This window comes from Oncorhynchus gorbuscha, linkage group LG09 (assembly GCF_021184085.1).
Source record: "Oncorhynchus gorbuscha isolate QuinsamMale2020 ecotype Even-year linkage group LG09, OgorEven_v1.0, whole genome shotgun sequence".
NCBI classification, from domain to species: domain Eukaryota; kingdom Metazoa; phylum Chordata; class Actinopteri; order Salmoniformes; family Salmonidae; genus Oncorhynchus; species Oncorhynchus gorbuscha.
This window is the reverse complement of record NC_060181.1, coordinates 61,085,083-61,104,495: the sequence shown is the minus strand read 5'-3', so window position 1 is coordinate 61,104,495 and position 19,413 is coordinate 61,085,083. Positions and strand designations below refer to the sequence as shown.

At 41.5% G+C, this 19,413-nt stretch overlaps 1 protein-coding gene across 1 annotated transcript; it reads right to left on the bottom strand.

Annotated features, from left to right (window-relative positions):
- Positions 1-699: 699 nt before the first annotated feature.
- LOC124043885 (heterogeneous nuclear ribonucleoprotein A3-like) lies at positions 700-4,835 on the bottom strand. The gene is made up of 11 exons (XM_046362984.1): positions 4,720-4,835; positions 3,152-3,274; positions 2,921-3,067; positions 2,625-2,835; positions 2,447-2,533; positions 2,277-2,345; positions 2,136-2,189; positions 1,900-2,037; positions 1,650-1,778; positions 1,487-1,557; positions 700-1,382 (listed from the first exon to the last, which is right to left on the bottom strand). Exons 1-10 carry the CDS (start codon positions 4,723-4,725, stop codon positions 1,502-1,504), a joined length of 1,020 nt encoding a protein of 339 aa, XP_046218940.1. The 5' UTR covers positions 4,726-4,835; the 3' UTR covers positions 700-1,382; positions 1,487-1,501.
- Between the last annotated feature and the right edge of the window lie 14,578 nt (positions 4,836-19,413).

Below are 19,413 nucleotides of genomic sequence, written 5' to 3'. Positions count from 1 at the left end.
GTCTTACAACTTGCAGTATACTTTGAGATTTACTTAAGTCTTACCCATCCAGAAATGTCCATGTAATCGTGTCATTAGATTTTCAGCCTTTAAGAGTAGTCGTAATGCTTCTTTCACGATCTGTAAACCAAGCAAAGTGGTTACTCTTACCTGCATCTTCTTTATGTTACCACTGCTTGTGAAATACTCACTTCCCTTTCCCCTGTAAGGTCTGAAAGCTAGTAAGAACTTCCTGGTAAACTGCCATATCTAACTCAACAGGATCTCTAAGTGTCCAGGAACTCTAGTTACTTTTTTTTGCTAGAATATGCTTTCCTCCAAGGGTGTGGCTCTCGGTGCTGCCTTCTCTTTTTTCTCACAACATGCTGACATGTCCACTGTGCTGGGACCGAAGAGGTCCTGTCTGAAAAAACACTCTGCAATCTTCCATACTGACCCGCTGAGGCCCAACTGAAGTGGCTTGTAGCTGTAACAATCCTACTAGTGCAATCCTGGCTAGGCGATGCGTGTCCCTCGCCCTAGGACTAGCCAAGACTCCCTTTCCATCCAGGCAGGGGAAAAAATGAATCTTTCAAAGTTCAGAGAAAACAAAACATACTTCTGAGGATATTGATTTGCTACACTTGATTAGTGATGACGGACATGACAAGAATCAAATCCTTCAATCTCTCTGAGCCAATGATGCACTATACTTCAAAAGACTTTACTACACAACTTTATTAAACTTTTTTCCACTTGTCAAAATATTTTTTACAATCTAGAATTCTGTTTACTGCATACAAGTAGTGTAAAACACATTTCCTTAAAATTGTTGTCTGCACTACTTATAACCACTTGTCACTAATAAAATACATGGGGTTCTTGAAATACAGATCATAATACACTTGATACAAAGACTTGCAATCATATTAACTTCAAAAGAAAAAAAAGACAGCTCTAGCTTATTTGAGGGCCTGATGCGTATAGGCCCTTCTGACAGGACCAAGTTCTTCAAAAACGACAAAGATGAGAAGACCATAGAAAATCTATCAATCTACAGCAAAATAAATGTAGGACTATTCAAAACTGACTGGAGTTCGAAATACTTTTTTATTTTTTTTAAACTCCTGATTCCACAGGCACAACAATACATACACTTCAGATGCACAAAAGGAACAATTATAAAGTGGGGGAACATCTACCACAAATAAGGTACTAGCTACACCCTTGCACTTTATAGTTTGTGTGTACAGTCTTTCTTAGGATTAGTTTCCCATTAAAGCTGCAATAACTTTCTGACTTCTGTTCCTCTACATGCTTTCAGACGACTGCCTAAAAGTACAGTAACCTGCAGCTTTCCTGACAAATCCTTGCTCATCTCCTCTCCTGCTAAGAACTGAAGCCTGTTGAATGGATACAGGATAAAACAAATAGTTATTCTAGTGTTGCGTGGGCTCACACTGTACTATACAGTCAGGTATGCTCAGTGTTTTCAAACGGAACTTACCCGAGCGTCATAGTATCAATATCGCTGTGAGCCGTAGCCATGCCCACTTCCACCGCCTGAGCCGTAGCCACCTGGAATAAACAAATGATTGACAGATGAGGGTTGTGTCATCACAACATCAGACAGCACGTCACCGTGTCCAGCTCTGCGAGAGAATACTCACCTCCATAGGGGCCACCACCAGAGTTTCTGCCACCAAAGTTGTTCCCCTTCATGGGACCATAGCTAGATTGCGGTCCTCCGTAGTTGCCAAAGTCATTGTAATTTCCACCCCTTCCACCACCAAAGTTCCCTACGAGTCACAGGGGTTTATTTTTAGAATAATGTCGTCACATCCAATTACTGTGGGTTCAGCTCATTAAAACAGATTATGTGGCATGACAATATATACAGGCTAAAACAGGTGTTCGTACCTCTAAAGTTGCCTCTGTCATTGTAGTTATCATATCCTCCTCCAAAGCCTCCTCCCTGGTTACCATACCCAGGACTTCCTCCCCCATACCCGCCACCACGTCCACCTCTGTAGCCAGGTCCCCCACTGTAGTTTCCACCTGGACAGAAAAGCGCTCAGATTTGAGCAAGCTCTCTTTTAGAAATGCATCGTCAAGTTCCCGCTCCTTATCTGATGATCCGTTACGTAAATACTGACCCTCTCCACCGTATCCATTGTATCCATCCCCTCCTCTTCCGCCACCGTAGCCTCCTGTAACACACAAGATAATTCCATTTACATTGCTGGTGGGATTACGGTTCCAAATGTATCCACATATCAAATGGAAAAGGGACTTACCTTGCCCAAAGTTGCCACCACCAGAGTTACCACCTCTGCCCATGAAGTTTCCAGAGCCACCACCCCTATCTAAAAAGAAAATGCCAATATTGACACTGAAGTATGTTCTATATGTGCCACTCTAAAACATTCAAACATTTGGACAAATAAAGACGGTTTATTATGCTTACTCCTCTGATTGGACGCCTCCATTTCCTGTTTTGGGAGTGCTTTTCTAACTTCGCAGTTGTGGCTGTTTATTGTGTGGTATTTCTGAGCTGAAAAGAAAACAAGGCAAATCCTCAGCAAAGGAATGTTTACTGATATTTAAAAATGAGCAATTCAAAGCGACAACAACCCCATACGTACCAACAATTTTATCCACAGTGTCATTGTCATCAAATGAGACAAAGCAGAATCCCCTCTTTTTCCCAGTTGCGCGTTCCTCCATAATGTCAATGGTCTCGATCCTCCCGTAGGTCTCAAAGTACTCCCTGATATGGTCCTCCCGTGTGTCCTCCTTGATCCCTCCAACAAATATCTTCTTCACCGTCAGGTGGGCACCCGGTCTGTTAGAGTCCTGTGACAGAAGAAAAGCTGAGCAGTGAGCGCACACTTGTCACATTTTGACATTCGCAAATAAATGCGAAGCAGAGTTTGCTTACCTCTCTCGATACAGCCCTTTTAGGTTCAACAACTCGTCCGTCCACCTTATGAGGGCGAGCTGCCATGCAGGCATCCACCTCCTCCACACAGGAGTATGTTACAAAGCCGAACCCTCTCGAGCGCTTGTTGTTTGGGTCCCGCATTACCTACATGAAACCAACGTATTAGCTCACATTACTCCTCATATAAATGCATTGTAAATACCAGACACTTGTGAAATGCATACATACCACACTGTCTGTGAGGTTTCCCCATTGTTCAAAATGGATCCTTAAACTTTCCTCAGTGGTTTCAAAACTTAGGCCCCCAATGAACAGCTTCCTGAGCTGTTCAGGCTCCCTATGTTCATGACCCTGTTAAAATGATTTAAAACAGGTATGCATGTCACACAACAATGCAATTGTATGAATAACAGACCATCTTATTTCAAACATTTTACAGTGTAATAACCTAGATTGTGATATCTTAGTGTAAATGTATCAAGTTAGAATTTTCTCATTAGCCAAGACTAAGACATTCTAGGGAAATCAGTTGCCACTTTATAAGTGTTATAAAATACATTTTATAGTGCAAATATTATGTAGCTAACAGGTATTTGAAAATGATGCATTGACAAAATGCTAGCTAACTTTAGCACAGCTGCGTTTCTAACTTTTGGCTAGAAAATTGCATCGTGCTAGTCAGAGTTCTACAGTTACAATGCTGCAGTCATTTAGATTTGTAGAATGATGGAACGTCTTCACAGTTCGACAAGTGTTTCAATGTATCATTCATTGGGATACATAGCCTATCCTACATTTTAGGTCTATGCTTTAGCTAGACTGTAAAACCAGATAATGTGATTTAAGCAAACATTGTTTAGTATGCATTATACTGGGAATTACAGGTTTGGTACCGTTTGGTGTAGCACATAATTAGACCAAATTTAGCAATATGGTCTTAGATTCTTGGAAACTGGAGTCTCATAAAATGTCCTTGTCCATTTGAATTTAGAACATTCTCCATTATTAAAATAAAATGACTCCATCAAGTAATCAAACCACATGTACTCCGCCATCTTGTCCATTTCAAGTATTCTCTTGTTGATCGAGACAGGTGTCTGTCATGACATGCGGCACTTTGGGGTGGATCCACCTGCCTCAATCAATGAATGAAGACTTGAAAAAGACAAGATGGCGGCGTACACACGCCTCACATTGTTGGATTCCTTTATGGCGCAAAACATTATTTATTTTTATTATGACAAAGCATTTTCTAAATTCAAACAGACCTCCGGCAACTGGACAATGACATTTTATGAGACCCCGGTTTCGACGAATAGTTAAGGTTGGTCGAAAATTATGTTACACCAAACAGTAACGTTATTTCTACCCAACGTTAACATGTAACACCCAGTATACCGGATACCATTTTTTGGGGGGGGGTTACATCACATTGTCTGGTGTTACAATCTGTAGCTAAGGCTTGACCTACAATTTTGGCCTATGTATTCCACTGAATGATACATCCAAGTACTTGTTTGATGTGGATACGTTCTATAAACCCAAAACACTGCAACATTGTAACCGTAGAACTCTGACTCGCATGATAATTTTTCTAGCCAAATGTTGAGAAACGCAGTGGCGCTAACGTTAGCTAGCTAACGTTAATGTTGCCTTCCTAAAAATGCTGCTAGAATCATGTGCATATTATGTCGCTGCATCATTTTCAAAGACCTGTTTGCTCATAATACACTTTACATTGTTACGTGCAAAGCAAATATATGCAGACACTGATAAACAATCAACATATTTATCACCTCCATTTTGCGAAGTATTCTCTTTCCTTGGTTCTGAGAAGAAAGGAAGCTACTGCACCACGTGATAGGAAGTCTGAACTGGTCGTGCAGTCGTTAACTGATCCAGGATCGGTTTTACCATAATGAACCGGATAGGCCTGGCAAGTTGATTTGATTTAAGATCAATCATTCAGAGACAATGTATTCAGCTGCATAGTATACCTTTTTATTTAAATGTCCAATGATACAAGTGAAATATTTGTATTATAATGTATAATCTTTAACATTTGTGATGACTTTGTAGGCTAATCATACACGCTCCGTGTACGTGCCATGTGAAACAAAGAAGTTGTCTGCTATCTAGTGGACACTGAAGGCAATGTACCAGAATAGCCACAGCTGATTGTTTTTCCCTTAGACATTAACCAGGTTTTTCCGTATTTTTCCATAACTACAAAGCAAAATAAATATTTTGTGCATTTAACTTGTTTGTTGCAGATGTATGGTTCATGAATACAGATATTTTTTTATTAAAATAAAATGAAGGGAAAAGCAACTGTTTTTCAGTATTTGTAACACTTTTTAAAATAGCAGACAATTTGCACTTGCATTTAAATGTGTATCTGAATACTCGTAAGTTAATGTTTTGGATTTGAACACTGTCAGTGTTGACATTGGACAGTACAACTTGAATATGCTATTGCCATCAGCTGCTTCACCATAAATATAGAATCTTGTTGAAAATCAGATCTGGACAAATATCCATGTACTGTTTTATTGGATGGAATAATGTCTGGCATTACCATTACAGGGTTCCAGGAAGAAATACAACCCCAATAAAAATGACAATATTTCACTGTCATTAACCTTCATTTCTATTTATTGCCTATATAGGGTTGTAGTGTGGTATGTCTTTGTTTTGGTTATTACAGTGCTGTTATATTATAGATGGTATTATTGTACCGTTTTTAAGTAAAAGATCATTCCAACTACAGAGACTAATTATATTGTTATAGCGTAGCATTTTATTAAGACAGTTGTTACAATGGATGAAAACAATGATTCTATAGCCATGAATAACCATGAATGAAATAAGTCCCGTGTTCCACCCTTCACTCTGACACTGTCGATTGCATATCACCTGTGTTTGTTCCAGCACATTTATTTCTTAATTAAACTGGTAATGAGATTGAGGCCTGGTAACATTATTTCTGCTTCAGAGCTTTCCCTAAATTAAGGAACAGTAATAGTTGACCAGTTACATCAACCGCCTGGTATGGCATCTGACTATAAGGCGCTACAGAGGGTAGTGCGTACAGCCCAGTACATCACTGGGGGCAAGCTTCCTGCCATCCAGGAACTATATACTAGGCAGTGTCAGAGGAAGGCCCAAAACACTGTTAGACTCCAATCACCCAAGTCATAGACTGTTCCTCTCTGCTACCGCACGGCAAGTGGTACTGGAGTGCCAAGTCTAGGTCCAAAAGGCTCCTTAATAGCTTCTACCTCCAAGCAATAAGACTGATGAACAATGAATCAAATGGCCACCCATAAGCATTTCACAGTAAGGTCTACCTACACCTGTTGTATTCGACACATGACAAATACCATTTTATTTGTTTGGTACCAGGAGTTCTCGCCTTTGGGTGTAGGAGTTGGCAAATACTCTGCATGCTACCACAACAATGGTTACTTTATTGAGGCCATAGATCTCAATGATTATTTTGTTTTATTCTGAATGTCATCGAAATGGGAAAAAGCCTCTGTCTTATGTTGATTTTGAACAATCTGTAACATTGGCATTGATTATTATTATTATTTTTTTTTTTTGGGGGGGGGGGGGGTTCTCATAGCACCAGCTAAGAAGTAAAACATTAACGCCTGATCAAATGTTGTGCAGGGGGAACAGCCAAGGATAGCCCAGCAGTCATAAACAATATCTTGCTGCCCAGTCCAAGCCCATGCCAACCGCTGCTGTTTGAGGGGAGCAGCAGTTGTGAGGGGATTTGTCAAATTCATGCTGTCAAAAACCAGGCAGTCAGTCATACCCGTGTGCAATTGAAGGAGGAAACGCTCCCAACAAGCATTTTAGAGGCCTGGAACAGGAGTTGGCTTTACACTGGGCTCAACATTACTTCAACGGAGTGACGTGACCATTGTCAGAACACATTGAATAATTTGTTTTCTCCTGACGCTAGATATGCATTTTCCAACTTTGTCTATTTGACGTTGGTGTATTCTTGGCACGTCTGCGCTTGACAGTAAGCTTTGGACAAAGCATAGGAATGTATGAACCAGCAACCTCTTTATTTTTATTTCTTTTCTATCACAAATGTTGAACTGAAATAGCACAAAACAGAAGCGGGCTGGGTGTTGAGGGAGGTTAGCTGAGCAGAGCTGAGCATAGAGGCATGTGTGCTGCGGTATCAGCTCCTCACAGATGGAGTTTGATTGATGCTCTGTGTACTTCTCCTTGCCCCAACCCCTGGACAGCATGTTTGTTTGGTTGTTGATCACACCCCATATTCTCTGAACATGGGGTGACAGCCCCCTGACACTGAGATATATCACAGACTACTGACCCAACCCACACATTATTACCAGCTACAGGTGGGAGTATTTTCTCTCCCAATCTGGGGTTCTATAAAACATTCTAGGAGTGACGTGTTTTTGTCATCTTTCATCTTGTTGCAGGACATCAAGGGTAATCCGCATTGTATGTGACTAATAGTTTATCTCAGCCCAAACTCGCAGAGTAAATACCACATTAAGACGATGCTCTTCTTTGCACAAAGTTGGGTAGTTAATACACCGTACATATGATGCAGTGCCTGAGCATCAAAATACTTAAAGCAGGTTTGGAGTCAATTCTAGTCAATGAAAAACATTGGAGAGAATTGGCATTTCAGTTTACTTCCTGAATTGACTGGAATTCAATTACAATTGACCCAATCACTGTTCAAAAGGACACATTTGAATTTCATTAATACCATTTTTTAAGGATTTTAACCAAATGCATAAAAGCCTGCAGATAAATATATAGTCTGTCATAAAAACAAGTTACACAGTTGCCTTTTTTAATTTAACTAGGCAAGTCATTTAAGAACAAATTCTTATTTATAATGACAGCCTACTGGGGAACAGTGGGTTAACTGCCTTGCTCAGGGGCAGAATGACAGAATTTACCTTGACATCTCTGGGATTTGATCCAGCAACCTTTCTGTTACTGGCCCAATGCACTAACCACTAGGCTACCTACCTTCCAACTGTCCAGTCCTGCACTAGATTATGTTTTTTGGCAGACAAATGAATGATGTAACCAGCTCCTGGAATAGAAGGGAATTACATCCTCTTTGGTTTTAAAGCTAGCACTTAACACAATAATTTAATACAAGTTTTATAACCATTTTAGAACTCAAATGTTTTACTATATATCGGTGGTAATAGTAGCCCCCGTCAGCAAAAGCTTCCTATCCAGTAAATCTTCATGGAGGAGGAGCTTGGTGCCGACTGTATCTTGAGGTGATGTAGAGCATTCGTGCAACTGGTCAATTCCTTTCAAACTAAACCGTTGAGATGCCACCACATCTATTCCGTCATGTTGAATTTTTCTCCCCAAAAGAGGTAAAGACATTGGCCTTGAAGACTTGGGCTCTTATTCATACTTCTGGTATGAATCAAAGAAAAAAAATCATTTGTTATGTTAAGCGTTCATTTGAGCTATGTGGGGGAATAAATTAACTTATTATTGTAACCTATTATTTTTGTCAGTAAATTATACTGTGTAAATTATCCTGATTGCTTATTGGACCAGTAGATGGCACTATGTGCCGATCTGCAATTCCTATGATTATTCCAACAGCTTTTTCAGTAATACAACATTAATACGTGATTGAACCATCACTAAAACTGGTGAACAAATTGGCTTCAAAATCACTCTGTACACTTTTGATGGTCCACAATAACGGGTAGTAGTGTCTGTCATTTTCAGCAGGGTTCTGCATAGATATAGGGCAGGCTATGTCAAAACATTCCCTTAAATGTCAAAACTCCTCTAGATGGCGCTCTTGCCCATGAAAATGAATGATTTGTGGCTGGAGTATTATCATTGGGTTGATGCCACACTCTAAATGCGTACTGTGCACACCATCAAAGAGCGGGCCACCAACAAAAATACAACAATTGATTAAAGCGTCCCATAAGATTTTCATATGCATATAGCAATTCTATGAAATATCTGCTGTAGCCTAATCACATTCCAAGAGAGCCAGTTGAACTATTGTATACACGGTTGGAAGCTATAGCCTACAATACATCGTTTGTTTTCAAAATCCTAGTAATAGGTCCTTAATGTTTCCTTAGGTAAGTATTTTTTTCCTGGCTCAAGGAACATTTCGTAATTAAACTAACTAGAATTGTTACAAACGGTGGTTTTATTCACCCACAACAATATTCCAGGGTGTTTTAATTATTTCCCGTTTTAATAATGATTTACACGAAAACTGAGTCTTAGCAGAGTATGTCGACCACTTTATTCTATGCATCTGTATTCAGTTCATATTCTGTATGGGAACAGCCGTCACACCCATCACCTGTCTGTCGCAGCAGAACCAGAGGGCGAGTCTTGACCTTGTCCTGGGAAAACGCAGCGGTTGTTCCGCGAGGGAAGCCTGCCATAAAGCATGGCCAACCTGGCTTTGGGCAAACGGACATACGCATGTGGAAACTGTGAGGAAATGGAGCATCAGAGCAGGGAAACCAGGGAGTCAATTTAGTCACTGTCTACCACCCCTTCTCATGCGAGTACAAAGCCAAGCCCGCACATCAGTGTTAACCAGAATCTCCCAGGAATTTAGGAAAATAACAATTCCTAGCATCTGTTTCCTGTACTATTGCATGGAGGAAATGGGTGTAAATCACACCAAATAAAAATAGAATTAACGGTGTAACAACTTATTGGGAGCTAAAGGTAGCATTTGTGGCATTGTTTTGGTGTGTGTGTGTGTGTGTCATGTGAATATATGAGTGATCTGCAAACGAAACTGTAGACCTTGGCTGAGAGCTACTGATGACAGACAAGCTTCAGATAATCAGATTAGCTTTAGGCAAAGAGTTAATAGTTTCTAATAAGGGAAAATTGTGTGGCTTTTCACACCACACAATTTTATGACTTAGTCCAAGTCTAGAGCCTCTGTAGCCCAGGGCTATTCGACATTTCCCACAATTTGCATGCAGATTTGTTGACAATCACATTAATCATCGATAAAATGCCTTCTAAAGTTTATGGAATGTCAGATCACTGTACATTCTTTGTTCAAGAGGCTCATAAACAGCTCAGCATGGTCTCCCCTCCAAGGCCAAACACCAAAGACATGGTCTCATATCAATGGTTTTACCAGAGCCATTGGGATCCACATGTACACTCCATGTTTATTAGGTCTGCATAAAATATTCAACAAAAGGGAGTTGCTCTTTTGGCTGATGGGTTCGGTGTCCTGCTATGCCAAAAACTGATTCCACACTGATGTCTGTATTTTGAAAATACCATTTATTGAATGTGGAATATGCCCTCTTTGCTGTTCCAAGTTGTCTGGGAAAAGCAGAAGTTTTACTCTCCGCCAATGATACCGGTTCCCTTAACCTTTTGCTCCAAACAGGCTGTATATCATTTACGGAATGTTATTTTTTCCTTCGGCGGTTCAGATTTTCTGCATTGAAATGAATTGCCTGCAATGTGCAAATCCAATGTTCATGTTAGTTTTCCACAAAGTGACTGTGTGTTTGTGGAACTAACAAAGCAAGATGTTTTTTTTGTTTGCTTAATCTACTTCGACCTGCTTTCCATCTTCCTCGGACATTAAAGCCTCCAGAGGATTTGGAAGACAAGGCAATTTACTTAAACATCCTCATAAAGCAATGGCCTTCTTGTATGGACTGATAAAGGAATAGCAATGTTTGGGAGTTCCGAGGATATGAAATCGATTTTCTCAATTTGATTTGCTGTATTGAATGATCCGTGTAGACTGATACATGGTCTCCGCCATATTGTGTATTGATACAGTCAAGATGGCGCTGGTGAAGCCTTCTTAATGAGCTTCAGGCCAAGGCTGGACTCAGGAACATTTTTTCTCTCCTTTCTAAATATTGACAGATAACAGCAGCTGTCTTCACAGAGCTCTCTGGGAGTAATAAAGCAGTTTGGGTCATTCTTTCTCTTTTAGTTTGTCAGCGACAACACACATAATAACTCTTGGGGTGTAAAGCAGAGGAATCCAGCTACATAAAAATTAAACAAAAATAGGAAAAAAAAGGCAGCCATTATTTCTTTAAAATGGTCACCTTCTTGGCCAGATTAAAGTGGCAACCATGACCTTTTATTGTTAGTCTCAATGAGAAATAGAAGGTGAAGAAGTGATTACATTGGAATGGATTGGTCTATTGATGTAGGAGAAGAGAAGCAGATAGTGTGCTGTAATAAAACTTTATTTACAGCACCTCAGTGGAGGAGCAACCGAGGTGAGGACTGCGCTGCTGCACAGTCTCCCTCTGCCTCTAATTGACTACCTGCTGCAGGAGAAACACTCTCGCCCCTCACCGGCCTGTTACTAGCCTCAAATGTAATTATAACCACTGCTCATTCTCTTACCACACTATCAAAGTAATGATGTGTTTAAAAGCTGTATTGAAAGAGCATTCACTTTGAAAAATTGGGGGTGACGTCATAAAGATGAAATGCATTGGTAATTACAGGGTGGTGTCATTGAGGTTTATTCTACAAATGTATGTGGTCTGCCTTGTACAGATTCAGGCAATTCTGACGCAGTTGTATGTGCGGTCCATTCAGTGCATTTCCTTTCTTCCTGGGCGAGAGAGGTAGGGGTGGGGGAGCAGGTGTGGGAGGTGAGGGAGAGCCACACTACCGTCCCTAATTCTTGTGTACAGACAACAAACGAGCACAAAAGTGCTGCTTTCACAGTTTCTGCTTGGCGACGTTGAGCTCCCAGCAGCCTGAGACGGAGGGATGATGAAGTCCCGAGGAGAGCAGGCCAGGTGTTTCCTGTGTCTCCGGGGAGAGGGGGACTACACCTGCCCACCGCTAGCCTGGGGTGATGGATCGATGAAGCAGGACCTGACTCAGCATCTCAAAAGCTCTACTTGGGATTAGGGTGCGGAGGACCTGATTGAAACCCACTGTCATCACACAAACAATAACACACATCCATCTTGGAGGGCCTGGCCTCTTCTTTCCTCCCCAGTGCTCTAGCATCACTGAGAATGATTGCACTGTTGATGACGAGAGGAGAGGGACAATTTATTGGATGAAAAGAACCAGCCAAATATCAGCAGACACAATGTCTAATGGCACCACTTGGATAGAATAAACACCATCTACATCGGGATGGGCTTAGCTGAATAAGGACCTGCTCACCTGGCCATCACAAAATTGACATTTCACACACACTCCACACGCACTGTTAGTTCACTGCTATTTCTGTGAACCATCTTTTAATGCGTATTGTTTCTGTGACCAGGAAATAAAGAACATCGGCTGGCTGTCATTCACAGTTTCTACGGTTCCTCTGCAAGAATATCACACTTCTTATGTAGCCTTATCGACAATGTTACTGTTGCATATGTCCCAAAGTCAACATGTCAGTCCTGCATGCTCTTTCTCCAGACACTAACATGATTAAGCAATACAGAATGTGAACTATTGCATCGTGTTTTGCATCTGTTATTAGTACACCGGTTTTTATTTAGCTAATGTCCACTAGCAGTCATAAACATGTCTGTTGCACAATTATCAAGTGCATAATCTATTAATATCCTATTCAAGGAAGGAATGCTGCATGGACATCAAAGTCCCTCAAAAGGGTAGTAAATATGTCATAATCCAGCTGCTATTCATCTCCAAAATATCTTCCTAATGTTTCAAGGGAAGTTTTCTAAGTGGTATGTACAGGACACACATGGTATACGTTGTCCAGTGAAATGTTACATGTAGGTTCCTTCTCCTCAATGCAACAATAAGAAATGATAAAAGATAAGAATGCGAACAAGTCAATGTCTCAGTAGGGAAGGCACTATTATAATATTTATACATGTATTGGGTGGGGTGGGGGTGGGGGGGGGGTGGGGGCAAGTGTTTGTTTGATGACTTGTGTAGAGAAGTGGCCGCGGAAGGAAAAATCCCATTCTCTCGTTTTGATCTCCCTCTCCCCCAGGAAGACATATTCAATTAACAGATGTCAAAAAGGCAGCTAGTGTTGGACAGCACAATCTTCTTTTAAATTTCATTTATGCAAATAGTGCATTGAAAGCATCCAAGTCTAATATATATTTTCACCAAGAACAAAAATATAAATGTAACATGTAAAGTGTTGGTCCCATGTTTCATGAGCAGAAATAAGATCCCAGAAATTTCCCATACACAGAAAAAGCTTATTTCTCTCAAACTTTGTGCACAAATTTGTTTACATCCCTGTTTGTGAGCATTTCTCCTTTGCCAAGATAATCCATCCACCTGACAGCATGATCATTACACAGATCATTACACAGGTGCACCTTGTGCTGGGGACAAAAGTTAACTTTAAAATGTGCAGTTTTGTCACACAACACAATGCCACAGATTTCTCAAGTATTGTAGGGAGTGTGCAATTGGCATGCTGACTGCAGGAATGTCCACCAGCGCAGTTGCCAGATAATTTAATGTTAATTTCTCTACCATAAGCTGCCTCCAATGTTGTTTTAGAGAATTTGGCAGTAGGTCCAACCACGTGTAACCACGCCAGGACTTCCTACATCCGGATTCTAAACCTGCGGGATCGTCTGAGACCAGCCACCCGGATAGCTGCTGAAACTGTGGGTTTGCACAACCAAATAATTTCTGCACAAACTGTATCCCCAATATTCAGAAACTTCGCACAGCCATTGAAGAGGAATGGGACAACATTCCACAGGCCACAATCAACAGCCCGATCAACTGTATGCGAAGGAGATGTGTTATCCTGCATGAGGCAAATGGTGGTCACACCAGACACTGACTGGTTTTCTGATCCACGCCCCTACTTTTTAAAAGTATTTATAGGTATGTGACCAACAGATCAGAAGCGGTCGTGCCGTTTTAAGATGAGGGAAGGCGATATTATTGTTTTTTTGAGCATGGCCTTATTGCTATTATAGCATATTGGAAGACACTCATTCTCTCAGCTCAATGTAACACCGATAGGTTCAGGCTACTACATGAGACTCAAATGTTCCCTGTACCCATCAGGAGGTGGCTACAACCTAGCCTATGATTTGAAGGTTTCCAACGTAGGTGCACAGGTCGAGAAATTTTAGTAATCAAGGTGACCGACATTGACACATTCAATACCGCCTTGCACACTCTTGCCTGCATCTAGCTGATCTAGGGTGTAATCCCTAGTTCAACAGTTTCTATTGGACAAATTCAGGTATGTTTATCCCCTTTTCGTTCCGTTTGCTTCCATTTTAAGATACCTTTTTCAACAGAATAGGTGGAATGAGTACACCCCTGATCACATGCAAACACAGTTTAGTTTCATAGATGCTACGTACATACAGTATGATCCCTGTGATCGTTGTAGAATTCCTTCTCACATCTACGCGCTCTCCTTTCACCTTTTCCCTTCAAATGTGGACTTCAGTGCACAACACATCTACTCTCTGTGACCAGGCAAAAAAATCTTTCCAAGCCATACCTAAATATCATAACTGCTAGCTGCTACACACATCCTACATTGTTGTCACCATATTATAATGTCATAGTTAACATAGCTACTAGAACTAAAGTGTTAGTAAACCTGCTACAATCATGCAGTACAGTGTACAGTCAGCAAGGAGTATAGCAGTTAAACTGGTGGGCACCGGGGCAATAAATTAATAAAAACAAAAGTTTACCTTGACTTGGAAGAGTTTCAGTGTTGTATAGCCAGCTAGCTAACATAGCGTCCTTCTCGATTTGTGCTGGGTGTTTGAGGAGGCTAAACTAGCTAGCTGCATTTGCTAGCTAATTAAGTGAAAGTTTAAAAAATATATATATATAGCTAACGCTTGCTTTAGCTAACGCTCCATTTTTTTTATTTGTTCAAAACCGTTCAACTATTGTCTTTCTCTCTCTGAGTCAATTGCTTTCAGTACTCAATTCATTCTCTGATTGTTTGATTGGGTAGACAACATGTCAGTTCATTCTGCAAGAGCTCTCATAGGTTGGAGGACGTCCTCTGAAAGTTGTCATAATTACTTTTGTAAGTCCATGGAATGGGGTGAGAACCACGAGCCTCCTAAGTTTGGTATTGAAGTCAATGTACCCAGAGGAGGACGTACACCCTGGTGCTACCCTACAGAGTGCTGTTGAGGCTACTGAAGACCTTCAATGAAAAATAGTGTGTTTTAATCAATTATTTGGTGATGTGCATGTATTGTTTTATCTAAAAAGGATAACTTTAAAAAATGTTTTACTCTTTACATTTTAATGAAATTCACTGAGGATGAGCCTCCACTGTAACAGATGCATATTCGTATTCATAGCTGAAGGAATTAGGGGTGCTGTAGCACCCGCTGAAAAATCTCAATACAAATATTTTTTTCATAAAAGTAAGTGCACTGGTCCTTTTACTAGTCCTGTATTAGCACACTGACTAAAGCCATCTGCTGCTCGGGCAACAACAATAAAATGGCCCCAAACAACTTTCCGCTACTTCCCAATGTCTGTACTCCAGTCATTTGAAATTCATAGATTAGGGCCTAATGAATTGATTTCAATTGACTAATTTCCTTTATATGAACTGTAACTCATGCGTGTTGCATTTTTATATTTTTGTTCAGTGAACTTTTTTTCCCTTCTTTTTTTCTGGATGGTTTAACAGTCTTTGGCATCAAATGTTCTCTCATTCTTACTCATCTGTTTCGTAGGCTATAAACATGACAATTATTGAGCTAAATTAGATTGCTGTAGTAATATTGCCCCTCTATGCCTTTTGGTAATTCACTATGGAAAAACTTTATTGTAAAACAGTTCATATCTGTCACTGAGAATTCATTCATTTTGAGGAATTTTGAGGATAAACTACTCTTCAAATAGTGCAATACTTCAAAACGTCCTATGAGGGAGCCGTACGCATGATGTCGAAGCAGATCAAACATTTCTCTCTCTCTCTCTCTCTCTCTCTCTCTCTCTCTCTCTCTCTCTCTCTCTCGTGCTCTCTCTCTCGATACAGGCAAAACACAGAGATCTAAGAAAATGATGTCGGTGCATGGAAAGGAAAAAAGTGAGGATCTGTTGATTACACAACACAGTATCTATAGTTATACGTGTACACACACAGTAAGTACCCCATATAACAAAATAAGCATGTGTAAATGCAATAAAAGGAATGTGCCATTGTGTTGGCAGCACACAACACAGTAATGCATCTATAGCAATAATTGTTTATAGTTCAAATTAACGTAACATCCAATCCTCAGCACCTAATAAATGACTCTCTCTCCTTTTGTATGTCAACTGATCTCCCCTAATTCCACCACACAGCAAATGTTCACTAATTTAGATTTTTCAATGTAGACAAACAGTGAGTGTACAAAACATTAAGAACACCTTCCTAATATTGAGTTCCACCAACCCCACAGGGATACTGGCTCATGCTGACTCCAATACCTCCCACAGCTGTCAAGTTGGCTGGATGTCCTTCGGATGGTGGACCATTTCTAGCGTGGAAAAACCCAGCAGCGTTGCAGTTCTTGACAAAAACCGGTGCGCCTGGCACCTACTACCACACCCTGTTCAAAGGCACTTCAATATCTTGCCCATTTACACTCTGAGTGGCACACATACACAATCTATGTCTCAACTGTATCAAGGCTTAAAAGTCCTCCTTTAACCTGTTTCCACCCCTTCATCGACACTGATTTTACAGTGGATTTATCAAGTCACATCAATATGGGATCATAGCTTTCACCTGGTCAGTCTGTCATGGAAAGAGCAGGTGTTTTAATGTTTTGTACACAGTGTATATGTATGCTTAAGAACACCTAACACACAAGGACAATATTAATCCTTATTTAAATAAAAAAAATGAAGACCTTTTTGAAAGGGATTTCATTTAGTGCTACAGTATGACAGTCTCTTGGGCTGGCTGCAGTTATGTTTAGGCAGCAGTGTTCTCTCATCTTGTCCTGCTCTGCTTATCTGGTCAGTGTACAGCAACGGGTCTGTAATGAGCACCAAGCCCACACCTCGGACCATGTGCACCGGCCGCCGTGTCCCAAGCGCTGTCTCCCACAGTCCTGCACATAGGGGTGCCTAAATGCTTACACATGTCCACCTACGAAACCCCCCCCCCCCCACATGTCCTCTCCCTAAAGCAGGGTGGCATGGCCAATTTTGGGTCGCAGGTCTGGGCTGCGATGACAGATTTAGAGGATGTTGTGGACTGTGCTGGACAGAAGCTACCCTATGGCGGATACGTGTGACACGTACCGTCCAGCAGTGGCGCAGAGTGATGACATCCTCTGTTTTTTAATGAGTGGAGTTAACATCCCCCACGTTACCTCTAGCCGCCTGGCTTGCCTGCCACACAGAGTGCTGTAAATCTGTCTGCCTACCCCACTAATACGGGAAGTATTATCTAATGACTTAAACGCCCAGGACTAATTTTCTATTGAGATGGTACCCCCCACACACCAACCTAACTCTTAGGGGTTTGTTGACCGATAACCTGAAAGATTGGGAAGTTCCTCCATTTTTTGGCTATGGCGCATCATTTGAGAGCATTCTATAAGTCTAAAGTGAATACTGTAGATTTGAATCGAGGAGACCGAAAGAGACATCGGGTAGGGCCCCAGACGAACCCCAGACATCGCCTTGTTCTGCTCTGCCCTCCCTGGCCTTTCTCTTCCACATTCCTGGGGCACACTAGGGCTTTTAAGGAGCTCTGTGTCAGTGCCCCCTCTCCAGCCTGCCCATCAGCTCTGATTTGTTGAGTGCTGGAGTCAAAGGGGACTACTTTGTAGATGGTGTGCTCTGCTTACCTGTTTCCCTGCAATATGTGCAGTAAATGTCACTCCGACACTCTCTGGACTACCTCAGATTGACGAACAGAGTTCTGTTGTTGCACACAGAGAAACAAGTAAACAACGGACAATAAATCCCATTCCTCTGATCTCCTTCGCCAAAGGAGCTGTTACCAGGCAAGATAGTAAAAGGCAGCTGGTGCAGTGAGCGGTAAGCGATGGCCACTTCCTTTGTAGATGCAGTGCCTGGCATTTGTCTGCAGCTGTAATGCGACTGTGTTTTACAGCTTACCTCAAATGAACAGAGGGTAATTGCTGACTAGTCTTTTAACCTTTTAAATCCTCCTCAAGTAGGGGGGCTAGTGTGGCGATAGTGCACCTCTCATCGTTTTAGGGGAAAATGCTGAAAGATGCTGACTGTCTTAATCCCTTCAAATTTGAGATCCCCCCCCCATTACAATGAACGTGAACACCTATGCCAATTATCATGAGGAAAAAATATATATATATATTACTCAGTGATTTAAATCCAATATCCCTATGCACATTGTATTTGCACTACCGTTATATTTCCATAGGCCTTAAAACATAAGCACACAGATGCTTAGACAGTTTTTATTACCATTCAAATAGGATATCCAATGACTGTCATGATTGCTCACTGTGATGTGCATCCATAAAACACTCTTACACACAGGTCTGTTTAATATCTCACAGCCATTTCTCACAGCATGACATCCTCAATATGGCGGAGAAAACTCCAAAGGGATTTAGGTCTGCGCATAATTAGATCGTGTGGAGCCAAATCACATTCAATCCAAATGAGAGGAGAAAGCCAAACCCATGACTGTTCTGTTGTCTATACTCTCTCTCTCTCTCTATGGCTCCTGATTGATCTGCACTGTGTTTTGTTTGAAGGTTGGAGCAGGGCAGCGTCCCTTTTTCTCCCCTCCCCCCGTCGTCTTCCTCAGCAGTCGAAGGAAAGAGTGAAAGGATGGAGCGTTTTCACCTCCCACTCCTCCCCGGGTTCTCACTGCTTAACCTTGACAAGTCAATATGATACAGGCGCAATGGGCTTATCTCCTCCTGACATTACCACTGTTCCCGGTACAGCCGGGGCACGGGGCCTGTTTCATTAGCATAGCTTCAAAACACATCACTCTCCTTTTTTTGAGGAGCCAGCCTGCCCCGTCACTCTATGCTCACACACGTTACACAGCTCACTATCAACGCAACGCAGCTAAGGCCACATGCTGTATGAACAGCTACACAAACACAATGGCCAACCTCGAAACATTCGGCTGCTTTCCAGAGCTACTATACCATACCTCGTCTTTTGCATTTGACCCACACAGATGAACATTGCTGGATGATTGAAAGACTTGACAGAGCCAGATCATCCACTCTTTTGGAGTAATAAACCATATACTGTAGCTCTGTATGTCAGGCCAGTGAACTGACAAGTTGGATTGTGCACCAATCAGCCCCCAGCATCTGGCAGTAGGTCCTGCCTACCCGGAGTGGCAGCTAGCTCCCTGATCTCCAGCTGCAGGCAGGGTATCTGCAGGCAGGGTGGCTCCAACCCAGGGCCATTAGTCACAGGGCCCAGGGTACCACTCTCTCATCCCACCACATAAGGTGGTGTAATTGATACCCGTCAGCTCCGGCTGTAATCTCCTTAGT

What these genes read in the sequence shown, in the direction of transcription:
- LOC124043885 (XM_046362984.1), bottom strand. An exon ending in CACTGTGGATAAAATTGTTG is followed by an intron (nt 2,534 to 2,624) that starts GTACGTATGGGG and finishes TTTTCTTTTCAG; the next exon opens with CTCAGAAATACCACACAATA. An exon ending in GGAGGCGTCCAATCAGAGGA is followed by an intron (nt 2,346 to 2,446) that starts GTAAGCATAATA and finishes TTTTCTTTTTAG; the next exon opens with ATAGGGGTGGTGGCTCTGGA.